General features: G+C 42.3%; 1 protein-coding gene across 1 annotated transcript in view; it reads right to left on the bottom strand.

Moving 5' to 3' along the window:
* Positions 1-20,343, bottom strand: part of plxna4 (plexin A4) — a 317,535-nt gene that overhangs the window by 97,427 nt on the left and 199,765 nt on the right. The window contains exon 6 of the mRNA XM_072672908.1: positions 5,601-5,724. Within this exon, the coding sequence (XP_072529009.1) occupies positions 5,601-5,724 (124 nt within the window). The remainder of the gene's footprint in view (positions 1-5,600; positions 5,725-20,343) is intronic.

Below are 20,343 nucleotides of genomic sequence, written 5' to 3'. Positions count from 1 at the left end.
TCTCGATACACAAGCCGGTGCCAGCGCCTCTCTGGGATTTAATCTCCCCTTTTTTTTTCCCTTTTAGAGAGCCACGCTGAGAATTTCTTCAATTACATTTGGAGCAGGTGAATCCGAACACCAGCCGGCATGAATATGAAAATCGGCTCGCCCCCGCGACGAGAGGCTCCCCACAAACAAGAAAGAGAAAAAGAGACCCCTCCCATCCTCCAATGCTCCATCCGTGACACAGGCATCGTCGGCTCTCTGCTCCGTGATTACCTTGGCCATCCACGGGAAAAAAAAAGAAAAAGAAAAAAACATCAGGGAAGGCGTTAGGGAAATAATCACACAGAAGCAGTTACTTAAAATGGAAATGCATCAGAGCGATCGCGGTGAGGGGCTTAAATACGAACGGATGGAAAGCAGCGGCTCCTGCCCTGAGGGGACAGAGAAAACCGAGTGGTTCCACCTCCAGTGTTCCTGGCACACTTTTAAAGTCTCTATATTCAATCTATATTAAAATGAAACTTGGAGAGGGCGCAGAGGCCGCGACGCAGCCATGACTGATGTTTCACAGCAAATAACCACTTCGCTGCAGCGGGTGACATTTATACTGTACTTGTACTGTATTATCTGAATATATCTGAACCCACGCTCTTAAAACTACTTCTCTAACTTCGTTAGAGCGGCGCTGGAGAAAAAGAGTCAGGAAAAGGTTCGACACTGTTAAAAGTAACGATCCTTGAGGAACCTTTGGAGGTTCTTCAGTAAGGTGCTTTGAGGGACCGCCATGGAACCATTTTCTTTGAAAAACCTTTTCTTGAAGGTTTCTTTAAAGCACCTTAAGAGGTTCCTTTACAGTTTCAGATTGAAGAATCTCCAAACGTTCCTCAAGGAATACATCTTACACCTTCATTAAAACATATAGACAATTTTGTTTCATGTTTCAAAGAAAGATCAATGAAAGATCTCCCTAGGAGAAAACAGTGGATGAACATTAGTATTTATCTCTAGTGGGTTCTGGACATGAATGAGAAAAGCATGAGATCTTCTGAACTGATAGGATGCTGAGAGAAAAGCAATGAGGAGATTATAGGATAGGAGACTATATCGGAATCAAAAAACTCAAGGGTGCTAAATCTCAAAACATTAGAAAAATTGGAATAGCGCTTAAATAGCACTTGTCAATCAGGTCTTGATCATGTCTAGGACAACAGAGTGAGATTAGGAGGAGATCTTATGGCGATTTGTCTTTTTCCTCTATATTATGCAAGGGTGCAATGGCAAGACACACCGGAAGCAGTGGTGGGACTATGATTGGGCTGAGCAGGCCTTGACTCAATCATTTGCATCACTGGCCCGTTGACCCAACCCATTCATTTGTACTCTTCCCTATCACATGTAATGGTCTTGACACTAGGATGGTAAGCGCTGACACATGCCTTCTACAACACATGTGCACCAGCCACCAGGCAACCAATGCGCTCAGTTGAAAAGCACCGAGTTCTGATGCATCGGCTAGCAGATGCCTGTGCTGGCCACCATCACACTACAGTGATGTGGGGAGAGACAGAGAGAGGGGACCATCTACTCATCCAGAGAGAGCAAGGCCAAGTTGTGCTCTCTCAGGCTCTGGCTGCTGATGGCATGATACAGGATTCGAACCAGTGATCCTCTGCCATAGTGTCAGCAACCTAGAACCAGTTGACTTCATTAAACTTCATTAAAATCTTAGCAATAAACAAGCCATAAACATGCAAATATAAAAAGGCACTCGCTAAAATTCCAAGCAGAACCGTTTGAGGTGTTTGCTAAGCATCACTCCCTCCTCAGACCCTCTGAGACTTGAGTTTTTAGTCTGGAATCAAGGAGCTTCTCATAATGCAGGAAAGAGCATGAGATACTGTCAGCATGTGGGAGATCTTAGATGGCAGATGATTCTGAGCCAAATACAGACCAGTTAAGGCACTTAGGCTTCAGGTATAGCAATGGGAAGTGGATTGTGGGCCAAAACTGGCCCAGCCTGAGAAGCCATGTGTGGCCTGCCTACAAGCTACCATGTAAAATGGTTGTACAGCATTTTGGGTCACAATTGGCCCGGCTGTGCCTGCGACAGTTACAGCACCCAGATCTGGACAAAGACATAACATTATGTTATTCCACGTTATTCCATGCTGATCTGTGGTACGTATTTGCTTTCTGGGGATGGGAAAGATTGTTATTGATGGTTGTGCATGTGGCTTGTTTTAATAGCACACAAAGTATATGATTATAAAACCTTAAGATTTCCGAAACTCAAAAAAATCAACCAACTCATCAACAACAAGGGCATAAATGCTATAAATCTAGTATATTGAAGTTATATTGGGAATTACTGCTTCTACATGCAAGGCAAGATAAGAGGGTATGGATGACTAGTAGGCCAGTGCCTCCTAATACAATTTTTTTTTACTGCAGTGTTTGAACAACACTCAATAAATGCCTCAGTAATGCTTCTACTACATTTCCGCAGCCTATACCCCTCTCACCACCACACATGGGAGTGTTATTTGAATTAGCTAGAAAGCCTGGTGTGATACAAACTACAGTGTTGGTTTTGGTATGTTGTGAAGCAATGTGTACTTACAACTTCAATTACGTAGGTACTCAATCACTGACTAGTGCCAGAATGAGCAGCACAGCTTCCAGAACTGTGAAGATTTACTGTCATTATTATCTTGGCATGGTTCAAAAAGACTGCAGAGAGCAGAGAACCCTGAGGAACCATTCACAAAGAGTTTTAGAGTCTGTATTACTTTTTTAACGTCAGCAATATATTCAAAGGCTTTTGGCTTTGTCTTCCCAGAGCAGCTATGTATCAGTATCAGAGAGAAACCTCTCTCAGTGTGTGTGTGTGATACTTTATACACAGTATATCGTATACACAGTATATCACATACACTAAAACTGTGTATTGTTAGAATCCTGCATCACGCCGCTTTGCCATCAGCAGCCGGAGTCAGAGAGAGCTCAACTGGCCATGCTATCTCCAGGTGGGTACATGGCACTCTCTCTCTCTTCATCACTCTTGAGCAATGTTGGCTGGCACAAGAGTCTGTTAGCTGGTGTGGTGAAGCTTGGGACCTCCTTGGAGTGTGCCAGCTACCCGTTTGTAAATGCTTTGCATTAATGGAAGAGAACTAATGACTTGTGTCCGTACCCACATCCTTACCTTCCTAGTGCCGGAAGCATTGCTAGTGGTCTGGGGAGGGCACTAAGGGCAATGCAAAGCAATTTAGATGAAAAAAGGTGGAAAAGCAATATAATATATCATTTCTGAGCTAGCATTTTCCACCAAAACCTTACTAAGCATTTATCAGAGTTTAAGAGAGAATATGACACTCAAATCGGAATCTAGGAATGCAGTCAAGGAGCCTAAGAAGCTTCAAGAACTCAAGAAGAATGTGCATCCCATTAATTCTGAACCTCTAGCTCTCACACACAGAGCGGCTGCATGATGCTGTCGGCTACTTGACAGTGAAAGGGTGTCTTCGGGGAAATCGTAGGTCTCTGATGTCCAGAGAGTCGCTTCCTACTCTGCATATTAACCAAAATAAAATAAATAAATAAATAAACCCACACATCACACAAATCCAGCCCCATCCAGAAAGCCCTCAGGATGCATTTCTAAAACATCTCACTAAAAAAGTCTGCCTCTGTTTCCCTTTCTTCTCCCCTACAACAAATTCTAGCTTCAATACCCAACAACTCCCAGCAGACTCTGGTGAAGGGAGGCAGCTTTGAGCATAGCTCTTCAAACAAATATTTAATAATGAAAAAAGGTCAAGGACCAGCCTGCACGGTTCCGCCTTTGTGTCTGCCAGCATGTTTTTTCTTCCAGCAATCAACTGGATTTGAAATGTGTAGCTTTCGCCTTGGGTAATTTCATGGGGAAAAAAACAGAAAGTCTCCTGAACCTGCTTGATTGCGAAATGTTGTCTGGCACGCAGGTGGAGCCAGGCCAGGTAAAATCATGGTAAATCCCCAGCTCGCTGGGAAAAGGTTAAAGTCTCCATCTGAGGCCGCCCAAGCGAACCTCAAGCTGCTGATCGCTGAAATATTATTCCACTCCTGTTTGAGAATAAAGGTGAAATAATCAGAGTGAACTTTGAACAGAGGAATGAACACACACCCCTCTGCAGGGCTGAGCAATTCTTGATTAAATGGGAATCATAATTTTTTTGGCCTAAAAAGGAAAATGAGGGAGTAATTGTCATGATTTATGATTGATTAACATAAAGAATTTTGCAATAATATGTTTATTAACTCAATCCTTTCTTTCTTCTAGATTGTGGAGCATTGCTGTGAGGATTTGATTGCATTCAGCGACAACAGAGCACTTGTGAGGTCAGGATGTTGGATGATCACCACCCTACCTCATCCCAAAAGCAGTGAAAAAGGTTATCCCTTAAATCCATGGGCTTTCATCCACTCTGCCCTTTAATCGAACACAAATAGCTGTGCTGGCAGCTATGACTGCATAGTTTTTTCATATTATTTCTTCTGACACCTGTACAGTGTATGTGGCCTGTGGCAAACTTTGGTACTCCTTCAGAACAGCTTCCGAACAAGTCATAGCCTCCTCCTGAATACTGGTTTTAACATGCCCTTGCGAACTTCACCTCACGCCTCGCAAATGCAGAACACGTACATTACACGAGAGGCCACTCGCAGCTTAAGGAGAGGAGACAATGACAAGCAACAAGGGTCCATTTTTAATGTACAAACTGCCCTGACAGTGCAAAACCTGCCAAATCACTTTCCTGACAATAATAAAATATTCATAAAATACAGGTATCAATATTTTCTGAGTCTGAGGGAGTGAAATAGCATCACGTTTGCAGACAACGTAAGGTCGAGTCATTCATTCCTGAGTGTTCAGGAAACTAGGACCACACATGGTCTGAACACTGAATGAGGGGCTTTAAGCATCCTGCAGGATGTCTGCTTATAATTTGCTGAGACACAGTATCAGCATGCCTATAAGACTGGGCTTAGCCCCTGAGAAGACTTTAAATGGTATGCGTGGATACACAGTCATACACCGTGCCATGGGTATACACTAATCTGAGCATTAGAAGCCTACACGCTAACAACCTTGGAGGTTAATTCAGTTACAGTAAAGCAGGGAGGGGAGCGCTAATGGCTCTAACACGTCATCTCATAGGAATGCTTCAGTCAGAGATGCAAACATTGCTAACAATGACTGTGTAATGATGACTATTACCTAACTGATAGCACCATAAAATAAATACAATCTCGCCAATTGGAGCCCATTGCCTTTGACATGCTGTTAGCCTTGTTAGCATTTATGGAAGTGTTCGGTTCATGGCAAAACGGCCGTCTTTGGACCAAGAGGAGGGACGGGCTGCAGGTTTCTCCTTCTCCTTCTCTTTCTCCTTCCCCATGAAGCTTATTGAATCATTTATTGCATTCAGTCACATTAACAGTGACTGATGTCTTTTCTCTGTTGAATGAGCCTGTCTGCTTATCGTCACTCCATGAGGAATGACAGTGTGTGGGTGTGTGTGTGTGTGTGTGTGCTTGAGCTCTGAAATGGGTTTCGGACCCACGCTCACCGTGACGCTGTACTGGGACACGGAGATGTTGCTGGGGTGGACGCTCAGTCTCACACACTGCTTGATGTTCGAGGCAAAGCGCCGCGGCTCGGATGACCTCTCACACTTCTCCTTTCTGGTGCACCTGCATGAGAGAGAGAAAAAATTGAGCATTTAAAATGTAGTAATATATTAACATTTTTATGATAACCAGTGAGCTTGTTGTTTAACCCTATCAAATCTATAAAGACCTGGACTTGGAGCACTCTGTGTGCTACAGTGTTTTGTGTATTTGCCATATAAAATAACAGTGCTACTACCCTTATTGTTGGATGCACTGCAATTCTCAAGAATTCATTTTGGAACTATAAATTTCATTCATTTACTATAAACCAAAAGACTACACTTTTGAACCACTTTTAAGAGTTATTAACACATTATATTGTAAACAGAACATTTTAAGTGATTTTATAAGAAAATAATTAACTACTTTGTTTCTTTGAAAATGATGTTTTTGATGAAATAGCTCCGCACATTGCTGTGGTTTACACTGTTCAACCTGGTGCTTTCACCTTCTCTCACTTGGTTCGGCATTATAGCAACTCTCACTGCCTTCGGACACTGGAAAACCCACAAAACATAAACCTAGTTCTGAGTACCCTCTGTATTACGATCCCATCTATCACCACATGTAACCATTTTTGTTACATATAGGCTAGGTAAGGATTAAGATTTCGAATAAGAAGCACTCCTTACAAGGTGCATTAACTGCTAGCTTTGCCTGCTAGCTGAGTCACAAAGTCATTATTTCAGCAGTCGTGTATGGAGCAGTTTGCCACAAAAGTCAACATAGGAAATCTTCAACATAGGAAATCATGATAGTTTTGAAACACCAAAGTATTCCAAAGTATTTTATTACCCTACTTCACATAAACAGCTTTGTATGTCATTTTGAAAAAGGCCAAATGAGTCAGACAGCAATGCCTTTTTAGGCAAAAGTAAAGTCTCGTCTCTTCTTGTCTTGAGTTTGCAGTAATGGAACAGCCCTAAAAATGGCATCAGGTATTACTGTAGGGGGGATGGTGAGTGACAGTTGTTAAGGGTTTGTTAAAAATGCTATTTGAAAGCTGTTGTTATTAAAATGCTATTGGTTGCCAGTGATGTAACTTAATGTAAATAATCTAGCCTGTACAGTACAGTTAAACTGAACTGAGGAAGACAGCCAGCCAGCCAGACAGACATAAAGGGGTGTCAGTTCCTTGAGCCCGTTCTACTACAAGCATGCAAGTCCTTTCACCGTGAAATATTTGCATATCACATATCAGGAGAACTAGGCCTGGGCTGAGTATCAGGCCTCCGCACTGACTGTGCACCAGACCTGCTCCATCTCAGCGATGCCTGAAACCCTATTTGTGGAACCAGAGCCGACCCAGGAGGGCTATGGGAGTGACTGAGGCTTTGTACCTCTCCAATACAGAGCCCTATTCTTCCAGCCAGGACTCTACAGGTACCCTCATAGCATCCTGACAGCGCACTGGTCTAGTCCATTACCATCTACAGGTAGGTTTGTCCTCCTGCCTCAAAAGCACAGGCATGATAACAAGTCTGCTCCTGCCATAATGTGCAGCAGGAGAAAGCTATGGACAGTTGGTCCAGCTCCAAACATAATGTTGTCCGGCTTTTACCTGCATCCAAAAGAAGCAGACATTCCCCTCAGTGGTTCCCCTGCCCTCCTCCCCTGGCTGCCACTCAAAATTTCCCCTGCCTAATCCCCATTGACTTAAACAAACTTCCCTAGCAATTAACTACAAATCAGTGAAGAGCCGGGCCGCATGCTGGGGAGAGTAAAAGGGGGTTTAGAGCAGGGGTTGTGTGGGACATGGTAACGCCTCAAGACCAGCGAGAGAGAGAGAGAGAGAGAGAGAGAGAGAGAGAGAGAGATAGGAAGCAATAGACAGGAGAGAGAGCAAGAGAGAGAGAGAAGGAAAAGAAAGAGACTTTGACAGGGCAGAGAGAGAGAAAGGGATGGATATTGTGTGTGTGTGTGTGTGTGTGTGTGTGTGTGTGTGAGAGAGAGAGAGAGAGAGAGAGAGAGAGAGAGAGAGAGAGAGAGAGAGAGAGCGAGCAAAGACAGAGAGAGATCGCAAAAGAACAGAGGGAAAAAAAACAGATAGGAGGGAGTGGAGGAGCAAGAGTGAGAGAGAGGACAGAGAAAGAGAGAGAAAAGAATGATAGAGGAAAGAAAGAGAGAGAGTGAAAGAAAAAACAGAGCGAGAAGATGAACATAGGGCAGAGAGAGAAAAGAGGAGGGTAAGAGAGGAGAGAGAGAAAGGAGCAAGACAAAGAGAGAGAGAGAGGGCAGAAAGAGAAGACGTGAATTTTAGCGAAAGAGAGAATATAGGGAGAGGGTAGAGAGAGAGAGAAGAGCAGGATAGTAGCCAGTAAGAGAGGATAAAGAGAGGAGAGTAAGAGAAGATCTAGAAAGAGAGAGAGCAGAAAGAAGAAAGGAGGAATGTGGAGAGAGAGAAGATGGAGAGAATAAAGAAAGAAAGGGACAGAGAGAAGAGAGGAGAGAGAAGAGGGCAGAGAGAGCAAGTGAAAATAAGAGAGAGAAAGAAGAAGGAAAAAGAGGAGAGGGAGAATGTATACGGAGAGTGAGCGAGAGAGTGGTGAGTAGAGAGAGAGAGAGAGAGAGAAGGAGGGAGGTTAGACGTGTGCATTGTGGAGTTAAGCGGCCTAGCAGGGAGAAGTCGGCGGGCGGAATTGAAAGGGGGGAGTAATCTAGTCGCGAGTGAAAGAAAAGGGATGGAGGAGATTTAAGAGGCAACAATCATCCTCCTTCTCTCCGCTCCTCCGCTAAGCGGGTCTGAGAAGCTTTTTAATCAGAGCGCCTCCCTTTGTAGCGCCAATCACTCGGTTTGTTCCCCATTCTGCTGCTGATTCAATAAACAAGCGCGTGTACAATGTGTTCACACACACTCTCTCACACACACACTCACTAGAACGAGAACAAAAAAGTGAACAGAGAAAGTTTAAAGAGAGAGGGGCGGGAGAGGAAGGGGGAGTGTAACAGTAACGTGCAGAGCGCTGTGGGGGAGACGTGTGCGTGTGTGTGTGTGTGTGTATGTCTCAGTCATGTCGGTGTGGGCCGGACGGCCTGCTGCCAGCTCCACTTTCAGCCGTTATCTGCTTGCTTGCCTGTACCTGTAGTGCTGGAGCTGTTGATAACATTCTCTATCACTGTATTTTACAAACACAAGAACCTGCTAAGATTTGCAGACACCTGCTCCTCCAGCCTTTCTGCACAAATCAGGGGTATTATTTAGGGGGGGTACGTTCTCCCTTTGCTGCAGTGACAGCCTCTACTCTTCTGGGAAGCCTCTGCACCAGGATAGAACACTGTCTGCTTTTTGGATTTGATTGCTTTCGGTCACCAGAGCATTGGTGAGGTCAGGTAATAATGGTGGATGATTGGTTCTGAATCACAAACATTGCTCCGACTCCAAATGTATTGGATGGAGCTCCATCACTCCAGAGCAGGCAGATCCACTGCTTCATACCCTTCATACCTTCCTAGGCTTTATACCCAAACCAGCACACACTTGGCATTGGGCGTGGTGACCTTAGGGTCATGTGTGGCTGCTCCAGAATGTCCCATTCAATTGGCAATGCTTTAGTCTGGAGATTATATTTGCTTGTGTTAGAAATGAGTACCTGATTTTGCTCATTCAGGGTGTCTGGATACTTTTAGACATGTGACAATATCACAGCAGTTTATGACTTTTTAAGGCTGCATTTTGCATTTGTGCTGCTTGGAAGAATGGGCACGCTCACCTGTGTGTGTGTGTTTCTTCTCTCTGTGAATACTGTCAAACGTGCTGTATTTTCAAGGTATACTGTGCATTGTTAAAACTGAACTTCATGTGTGTTTGTGTAATTAGTGACTATACATACTTATACATATTTTCATGAGTCTGTATTAAAAAAAATAATTTTAAATAATTCCAATAATTCCAAATTATTTCCAATTCCTGCAAATGAAGCGGTCAACTCCACATAAATGCCTATGGATTTAGAACAGGATGTCACAAAAGCTCCAGTATGTGTAATGTGTGGGCGTCCCAATACTTTTGTCCATACAGTATACATATTATTGCTGTGGGAATAAAATATTATGTCTTATGAAACATTGAACAGGCTTTTTTTGTTTTACAATGACATATTGTTAAGTGAGACCAACACCAGTATACCAGTACAGCTGATAATATACTGGCCAGCACTGCATCATTCTAATAGAAATACAGATTGACTGCATTAGACACTCCTACACACTCTTAGAGCACAGGGCACTAAAGGTGTCTGTACTGCTTTCATGCGGACGTTACCCTTCTCCACCAATAGGGGGCATGCCTGGGGTGTCAGTTTTAAGCCAGAGCACATGACAGGCTGTGGAATGACTGGAAGTGTGCTCTTTCAAGGCAGAAGAGCATTTTTATTTAATAGGGCTGCTTTTACAGATAATAAACAAGCCCCCTGCCAGTATCCTGAGAGTCTGCGTAAAAAAACATGTTTATGGGCCCTCTTACAAGCACACACACACACACACCTGTGATATACGAACCTACTCTAATATATCAGGAGAATGAAGAGGCCTGTGTGTTTGCGTTCGTGTGTGTATGTGTGTGTGGACAGGGGGTCTTATATGCTGTAGTGTGTGTACAGTGTTTTTATGTGTGAACAGGAAATCAGTGTGTGCTTTTAAATTCTGAGTGACGTCACTCATGCTGTATTGATGGGCTGTATATTAAATGTGAAGTGTGAAGCTGGGTGAAGTAAGCTTGTGTGTGTGTATAATGTGTTATTTTGAGTATAGTTGGACATGCTTGACTTTGTGCTCACAGAAATGAGGCTTGATTTGAGCCTCGGGTTAGCTGGACCCTTCCTGGCTGCACATCACTGTGCATGGACCATTGATTCTTTGGTAATCTGGATGAATCTGTTTCCCTTTTAAAAGCAGCCATGTTGGCAAATGTTTTACCACTCAGTCCGCCTACAGGGGGCGTGTTCAGCGAGAATGTGACGTCAATGCATAGCCTATAAAGGTGAAGGTGCAGTGGTTGGGCTATGCGGTGTAGAGCAAATTTGCAAGTAGCAAATTTAAATGACTGCATCTACTTTTTTTGTCACTTTTTTATGGACATCACTGAATCTGGCAGTTGTTCTAAATATTGTGTGCAAATTTGATAATAAATGTGGCAACAAAAAAGTCCCAAAATGACATAAAAACTGACTTCCATTTGTTTTGTCCATTTTTGAATGACAGCAACTCTATCTATGTCAACTTTTAATTTGTAATATGAACAGTCGTTTCGGTCTCCTTAACAAATGGCTCACCGCTCACTAAACTGATAATTGTCCTTGAACACCTGTCGGCAGGTAGGAGTTTTTCCAGTAACGTTATCATTAGTAAAGTAAAGCTCTCAATTAGATGACCAAAGGGCAATTTATTTCTCTCGTTATGCAAATGCCGGGTGAGCATGAAGGATGTGTTGTTTTGATGAATAATGAACAAGCTGAAATCACATCAAAGTGATCAAAAAGAGAGGAGTGGGCAAACTCTACTTGGCAGGCAAGCCCCTGGCATCCCTGGGTGTGTGAGAACCTCTCTCTCTCTCTCTCTCTCTCTCTCTCTAACACAAACTTGTTCCACAGAGCCAATTATAAAAATGTTCATCAAGAAATATGTCACGATGGAGGCATCACTGCTTCACGTTCAACTTTTGACCCAACGCCACTGTTTACCAGGACAGGATTAAAAATAAAGGAGGAGACAGTGACGCAATGTCTCCACTGCTTGCAAAAGCAGTTCAGCAGAGCCACGTTTCCCAACTCCTGCCTCTAGCCTCATTTTTCCTGCTCCAACACACCTGACCTGACTCATCGTTAACAAGTCATCAAGCCCGAACGCAGTGTGCCGGACCCGAGACAGGAGTGAGAAACGCCCCAGCAGACCAGCGGCTCTGCCTTTGAAACTCATTCTGTGTAGCAGCACTGCTGACGAAACACGTCCCACAGCTACAGAGAAGCCGAAACATCCAGATATATTTAGGAAAGCTGAACAAGTAGCCCGAATACACTCACTTCACTCATAACTTATTGCTCAGTAATTAAGTCAGAACGCTGCGGCCTAAAATATGTGCTTAGTTTAGCATATCCAAAACTTTCCTGCAAAGTTAAGCTGCAGCAGTGAACATTTGGAAATACCTCCTTGAGACTTATCATCTGCAACTGCAAGAAAAATGAATGATTCAGCAGCTACAAAGGAACAAATGTGTAGTTATAAGAGTGGATAGCTGCAATCGACAGCTTTACAGGGTTGGGTTTAGTAGATGAAATACATGTAGAGAAAAGCCTAAGAAAAACATAAACATTATGTGTGTTAGTAAGATTGTTGGGCCACTGGTGGGATGGAACACATTCTTCCACATAATATTACATCGAATTGTGTTATGATGTTGGCTTATACTATGTAGGTCAAGGCACAGACCTTACAAGACCTCTGAAGGTGTCCTGTGGTAGACGTTAGCAGCAGATCCTTTAAGTCCTGTAAGTTGTGAGTTGGAGCCTTCATCGGTCGCACCTATCAGCGTTGGGCAACCATGACCTTGTCACTGGCTCCCTGGTTGTCTTTCCTTGGAGCACTTTTGGTAGAAACTGACCACTGCATCCTGGTAAGACCCTACAAAGCCTGCCTGATGTTTTGGAGATGCTCTGACTCCTGGACCTAGACATCACGATTTGGCTCTTGACAAAGTGGCTCAGATCCTCCTTCAACAACTGACTGTTCACTTGCTGTCTAACATGCAGAATCCCACCGTAATAAGATAAGGTTTTTATGTTTTTGGCTAATAAATAGTTTTGGCACTCTGCCAATGATTACATCAGCGACAAAAGGTGTTTTCATTAAAATACTATCTATTAAAAATGACTGCAAAATGAGCGAACTCTCCCTCTCCTTCTCTCATTAAAAGTAAACATTTTGGCCCAGCGTACAACTTCTGCTTTGTGGTTTGTGTTAATTAGCGCCAAAGGCCCGCCCTCTCAGCTGCACTACCTCACTCTACAAACCCACTGCGGAGCTGCAGAAGCCAACAGCTTCTCTGTGGTGTGTGGAGGGCAGGGCTTAAGGACAACTGGCTCCGCCTCTGACAGATCCTCTAACCCTGAGGCCCCGTCCACATGTATCCGGATATCTGTTTAAAAAAAAAACTGAGATTTCCCTCCCTTCGTTTTTGAAATATTTCCAGCCACACAGAGGCGAAAACGTTTGCATGAGCATGCCAGGCCTGCATGGGGCGTCAAAACACCATGAAGAAGGGAGAAAATACTGAGGTTCAATCCTAAATTGCACAATACTCCCTTTGTAGTGTACTATGCAAGTCACGAAATTAGGGATTCTACATCTAAATAACACAGACAAAATCTTCTGTTTTTAAAAATACTCAGATACATGTGGACTGGGCCTTGGTCTCAAGCCACACAGGGGAGGCTATGGCTTCAATTTCTCAATTTAGCCGCTTCGTTACTGGATTCTGCGCTACACAGATACTCGCAGCTGCAGACAGTATGCAACCATTAAATGCCTCTCTTGTGACTATCATATCAAACCGGGCCAACTCCAGCCTTTCTGCTCACTAAAAAGCTAGACAACTCTTTGTGCATCTGAATCAAGTGGATGTCGATGAAAAGAACCATAAATAATGAAATGGATACATTTCATGTGGGCAGCATGTAAAGGGATTTTCCTTAAATGCATAAATCAATGCTTTGCAGAGCATATGTTTTAATGTACAGTATATAGCCCCTTTCTTCTTGCTTTTCAGACCACATTTAATTAATTACATGATTTAGCAAACATGCGCCCAAGTATGCTTAGGTTTGCTCACAGATCCTTGCGAACATGCTGTTTTTCTGGGTTAGCAGCTTTGCACTGCAAGTTCAGTTGATCAGACAGTTTAAAAGTGGAGTCCAGCCTTTTTTGCAGGACTGCGTGGTGGTCAGTGAAAGCCTTTAGGGAGGGACCAGTACCAGGACCATACATTACCATGTCAATGTCACTGCTGTAATGAGAAGGGTTAACCACCCAAATAATATCTTGTCAACAGAGGTCCTGGACAATGATGGACAAGGTGGAGGGTGGTTGGCAAATTGCACATGGCAGCAGATCGAGTCTGTAAGTGCACACCTACTGTATATATTAGATGTTGGTGGAGCTTATGAAGTGGAGAGAGAGTAAAAAAAAACAAGGAAGGTGTTCCTATTGAACACTTACCTGAGTGGAGATCCTTTATATAGTCTTATGCAAAAGTTTGGACACCCCTGATATGGGACATATACGTGGTGTAGGTCTTCCTCAAATATATCAATATTATATGATGTCTTAAATGTACAATCGTCAATTAGGGTGGAGCATTCTTCCATAAAATATAAAATATATGTAAAATGTGCCCAAACATTTGATTAAAAAATAATAATAATAATAATTCAAAAAAATCGGCCAACAAATGATAATTGTGCTCTAAACCTTTGCATAAGTCCGTAAAACAAGTGTTCAGTTAGATAATTTTTCAGTGCTTAAAAGTATTCACAAGTGTGCCTTTATAAATAATAAAAAAATTGTGCTTTATCATATTTAAAAGCACACTGTTTCAGCTATAATGTAGCTTATAAATATATAGGTTGGGTCTAAGCAATACACTAATCCAAATGTGCAAATGCCTTCTCCAATGCTACTCCTGGAAAGCCACCATCCAACACTCCTGACTCAACGACAGGTTTCAACTTGTTACATAATGACAGATGATTTTGCCTTTGCTGTTCATAGCCTGTCTAACTTCATCACAATTAGAGACATAATGCTAATGCATTCCATGTGGCTGACGAGCGGGGGCCATTACTGGTTCAGACGTCCTCTTTTGACGTGTGTGGCTCTATGTATGCTTGGGTACGTCTGTGGTCCGGAATTGGCAGCCTCTCAGAGTGGACAGGCTAGTGGTGTTTTACAGAGAACACACTAATAAGATGTTATTAGGCTATAACACTATCCATCTGGTCCATATGAGCAGGGCAGCATGGAGGCTAGCAGGTTCAGCTGCGGTGAGTCACGCTTTCTCTTGGGTGTATTCTGGTGCACACTGACGTACATATCACCGTGTCCTCAGAGACGCTGCATTTATAATTTATTTACCGGAGCTATACTGACATTAGCGTGACCTCAGCAATGAGCCGTCTGTGATTATACAAAACAACATGCTGGTCCTCCTACTTGTTAAAAATCTGAAGGAGAAGAGGTTAGAGCTACATTTAAAATTGACAGAACTGTAGATGCAGCAGCCAGTAAGCTACGAAAACTTGTTTCGAAGCTCTAACAGCTTCGGAAACACTATTTTCGTCTGAAAACAGTAGAGCCGAAGTTCCTCTATTCTTCATCTATTGACTCCAGATGTGGTAACACCGCAGCTGTGAACACAGCAGCGAAAAGAGACGCAAACCACAAGAAACAGGTGCAAAAAAAACTGCGTGAGCACTCCATTTCACAAACTGCTGCAGGTTTAAATAATGCACTTTCAAGCTTTGTGCGTTTGTGCTTCTAAATAGTGAATAATTAATATTCAATCCACAGTAGGGAAAGGAAAACATTCCAAACATTTGAACCATCAAGGATTTAAAGTGTCAAGGAAAACCGGAACACATAGTCTGATTAGGATACACTTCCACACCCCAATTAGACATGAAACATCTATTTGAACTCTCATAAACAGCGGGGGAACACGAGCCGCTGAAAGCAGGCCGTGCAGTGGTGAGTGTGTGTGAAGGGAGAAGATTAGGCGTAAATGAGGCTAATCTGGGGGCTGCGTTCCTCCCAGCGCTCTGATGATAGAACACAATTAAGGGAGGATTCGAGTGGCCCTTCGCCTGCGCTGACAGCGGGGGTCCACCCGAATGGACAGAAGGAGCTCGATGGAAGATCATAGCTAGAGGATGCTAGCTTAAAGACACTAGATGGAAGGTTCTAGCTTAAAGATGCTAGCTGACAGAAGTTAGCTGGAAGACGCAAGTTAGAAGATGCTATTTGGAAGATGCTAACTGGATGTAAGACGCTGAAAGTTGTAGGACACATGACAGTGGCTGGTTATCGCTACATAGGAGATGCTTGCTAGAAGATGTAAGGTAGTAGATGCTAACTGGAGAATATTTACTGGACTAGCCTGTAGATGTTCCATTGTTGGTAAAGGTGATTGACAAGGGCTTTGGTTCAACTGGAAGTTTTATTCACTACGTAGTGCAGACTATTGTAAGGCTACTGTAGGGCACAGTGTGAGTGAAACCCAGGTTTGTTGTTTATGAGCTAGCCAATAAAAGAACAATCAATATTACTTCTGAAGCACTGCAGGTGATAACTGTAAAGCGAAAGAAGTGAGGACAGAGTAAGATAAAGTTGTGAATGTAAAATGGATGACAGGATTTTCCAATTTTCAGGTTATACTTAGTGGTCACACCAGCAGCCTCGCATCCGTACCTGCGGCTACAGTAAGTAAGTAAGGGCGTCATTTAAACACTTCCTACAGTCCGGTAGTTTTACCTCTGCCTTGCTAACTCTCCCTGGGCAAAGTGTGGGGTTTCTTATGAGATCAGAGTCACAATGGAGCAGTAAAGAGCGCTGTGTGAAATGGAATTGAACTGCTAGAGATCGGCGAGACAGAAAGGCCATCTCCGTCAGCCACGAGGGAGTTGAGAGGCTTTGCTAACGCAGCGCCTTATTCAGCGCTGCAGCCTCCACGTATACTGAAACACTGAGGGAGAGAGAGAGAGAGAGAGAGAAAGAGAGAGAGAGAGAGAGAGAAATGCCAGGTTTAAATTTAGATGCGGCTCTCTGAGCCAAACCCTCACACTCCCGTGAGAGAGGACGACAAGCCGGCCACCATCATTAAACTGAAAGAGAACAAGAGGGATTGGAAGAAAGAGTGGGTGGGGAGAGAAAAGGAGAGAGAAAGAAGAATAAGAAAAAAGGGAGAGATTGAGAAAGAGAGAATGAGAGGACGAGAAGGAGGAAAGAAATAGAGAGAAAAGGGAGAAATAAAGTGTCAGAGAAAGGAGAGAGTGAAAGAGCGAGAGAAAGGAGAGAGAGAAAGACAGGAAGAGAGAGAAATGTGAACTCAAGGTAAAGTAAACTGGCTAGATCAGGAGGTGGTGAACTGTGAAAATGTATGTAGATACAATTTATAGACATTTGTCTGTCAAGCATGTATATATAATATATATACATATATATAAATAAATAAAAATGACAGTGTATCGGGGTTAAGGCAGAGGGCCTATGCATGCTTGCACAAGAGAGGTCGAGGGAGTAGTGGAGTAGTAGAGAGTGATGGAGAGTCATTACTCAGCCCAGTGGCTTTGACCCGATTATGCCCGGCAGGGAGGTGGTGTGGTGGGGTTTCACCCTCAGGCCTGCTGTGTTCTCCGCAGAGCTGCGGACTGCAGCCAGCCGGAAAATTAGTGAGGAGCACCCCAAGAATGACCCCTACGCACCACGGCCTTCTGATACACACACGGTCACGCTCACTCACTCGCGAAAAACAAAAACACACACACAGTAGCACATCCACAAATGCTGCGCTCATCTCTCGCCACAGACCGGACAAATATCAGCCATTACAACCAATAAACAGTCATCTCACACCAGAGATTCCAGTGATTCTGCTATTTCATAGCATGAGCTCAAAGTGCCCAATTCACTCTCTGTGTGCTTCTCTATCTCCTTGTCTCTCTCAAACACACACACACACACACATGCAGGCAGAACACATGATATGAGATCAAATATATGTCCTATATTATATATTTATTATTATATATATTATTAAATATTATTATTTATTATTATTATATATCTTATCAAACTTTTGCAGCTCCTAGTAACTACGCCCTCTATGTCCCTCTATGTAAAAGGAATATGTCCTATATGTATTATATGTATATATTTTACTATAATAAAAAAACAAATATAAAAAGTTTAAATTGATTAATATTTTTGTTTTTATTATTAGTATTTAGTAATATTTCTAATAGAGTACATTTTATAAATTCTGCAGCATTTCTATTGGTCCTTTAATCATAAAAATGTACATGCAATGTAAAGATCAACCAGTTTCAAATAATGTCAAAAAGTGAAAAATTGCAAAAATGGACACACAAGGTTCTCAACAACATTTGGACTTTTTCTCGGTTCTTCTCCTTCATCTCGGTACCAAAAAAAACCCAAAAACGAAAAAAACAACAACAAAAACAACAACAACAACAAAATGTATGGCAGGCTCTTTGCAAAAACGCTCCTAACATTGGGGTTACTGCTGTTTTTCTGAGGTTTTCCAAAGATGCTGTTTCCTCCCGGAACAAATATGAAACATGTATATATATATACACATATATATATTTGTTATTATTTTTTTAATGACACTGTAGAACTACCCAGTAAGCTCATGCTCACATACACTTGCATTCATCTTGACACTATAAAACTCTCTTTCCATGATAAAGCAGAACAGGCCTCAGAAACCCAGAACGCAATTTCTGGAACTGTCAAACCAACCTCAGACGAGTTGCTTCATCTCATCTTCACGCCTCTACCCCCCTCCCCGCTACCTGGGGACCTATCTAACGTAGTATATATTAAACAGTTTATCTGCCTGTTCCAACACCATGTCCCCCACAGATCTGATCAAAGACCTCACATATTAAACCCCCTATCTGTCAACCCAGGACTGCCCGCAAGCCTGTGAATGTTACCCAGAGGTGCATATATCCCTCTTTTTTTATTATTATTATTATTTATTTATCTACGTGGAGTAATATGGCATGGCATGTAGATGAAAAGATCTGGCCTGTGATTTTTATTTATTTATTATATTTTTTTGCCATAGGAGTTAATAGAGCTTTCAGTCGAAGGGCAAAGCTAGCCTGTGGATAAGGAGCCAAGCGCAGGATGCTGCGAGGATATCAGCACAGCGGGTTGCTATCTGTTTAGATTGCAGCCGTTGAAAGAGTTGATCTGAAATTATTTGGGTTATATGGGTTAGGGACAAATATGTGTGGTGGAAATACACTCATCATCCAGTTTAATAGACACGTCCACCTTGGACTGCCACCCACAAGCCTCTTTATGAGGTCCAGCTCCCTTATACCTTATACAGATGTCGAATTATGGACTAATCTGTCAAGCACAGGCAATCTCCCTCTGAACCATTTATCAAAGTGCATCTACAAGCAGACTGAGCCAAATACTTTGAAAAAGTAGTGAAGGTTGATCACTGAATACATTAATACATTGTCCTTTAGTTAAATTACCTGAAAAAGTAAGTTAAAAGCATCCAGAATACATTTAGAAAACATGGGAACTCACAAAAACCTTTGTTATTAGGACTTAATTAATTAATTGTAACATCATGCCACCAAACACACACACAAGACCAGCACAACAACCAATGCTAAGCACATCACTGCTGAACATGTTGATTACTGAGGAAATTTTAACCATTTTATGCTTTAGTAGAGCTCAGTAACACTGAGATAAATAACTGATCAGCACAGTGATTTATCAGTCTACTCATGCTTTAGCAGAGCTCAGTGACACTGAGATAAATAACTGATCAGCACAGTGATTTATCAGTCTACTCATGCTTTAGTAGAGCTCTGTAACACTGAGATAAATAACTGATCAGCACAGTGATTTATCAGTCTGCTCAGGCTTTAGTAGAGCTCAGTGACACTGAGATAAATAACTGATCAGCACAGTGATTTATCAGTCTACTCATGCTTTAGTAGAGCTCAGTGACACAGATAAATAACTGATCAGCTGAGTGATTTATCAGTCTACTCAGGCTTTAGTAGAGCTCAGTAACACTGAGATAAATAACTGATCAGCACAGTGATTTATCAGTCTGCTCAGGCTTTAGTAGAGCTCAGTGACACTGAGATAAATAACTGATCAGCACAGTGATTTATCAGTCTACTCATGCTTTAGTAGAGCTCAGTGACACTGAGATAAATAACTGATCAGCACAGTGATCTATCAGTCTACTCAGGCTTTATTAGAGTTCAGTAACACTGAGATAAATAACTGATCAGCACAGTGATTTATCAATCTACTCATGCTTTAGTAGAGCTCAGTAACACTGAGATAAATAACTGATCAGCACAGTGATCTATCAGTCTACTCCGGCTTTAGTAGAGCTAAGTAACACTGAGACAAATAACTGATCAGCACAGTGATTTATCAGTCTACTCATGCTTTATTTACAGCACAGTAAATAACTGAGCAGCACAGTGAATTATCAGTAAAAAAAACGTGTGTGCTGTATACAGTCGTATATAGACTGTATAGGAGGTTGTAGGTTTGGGAACTAAATTATATGTTTCAAAGCCTTGGTTAGTGTTTAAAACTGCTCAAACCTCACAAAATAGCTTGGTACAAATCTCTTGTAAAACCAGTATATTTTTTAGTAAAGTAAACAAGTAAAAAGAGAAGCTTTGTATAGAGCTACTCGCAAAACTAGTTCCCTAACAAATTACGATTAACAGATATTGGTGTAATTAGTGTTCTTCCTAAAACCTTTATAGTATAAGTTTTTTTACTCTCACATATGTCCGATTTTTAAGGAGTGCAATTTGGAGCTACAGATCCACAGTCAGTTTTACAAAGAGT

The sequence above is a fragment of the Salminus brasiliensis genome, chromosome 2, assembly GCF_030463535.1.
Source record: "Salminus brasiliensis chromosome 2, fSalBra1.hap2, whole genome shotgun sequence".
In the NCBI taxonomy this organism is placed as follows: Eukaryota; Metazoa; Chordata; class Actinopteri; order Characiformes; family Bryconidae; genus Salminus; species Salminus brasiliensis.
The sequence above is the reverse complement of the archived record's forward strand: the minus strand, read 5'-3'. Positions and strand labels throughout refer to the sequence as shown.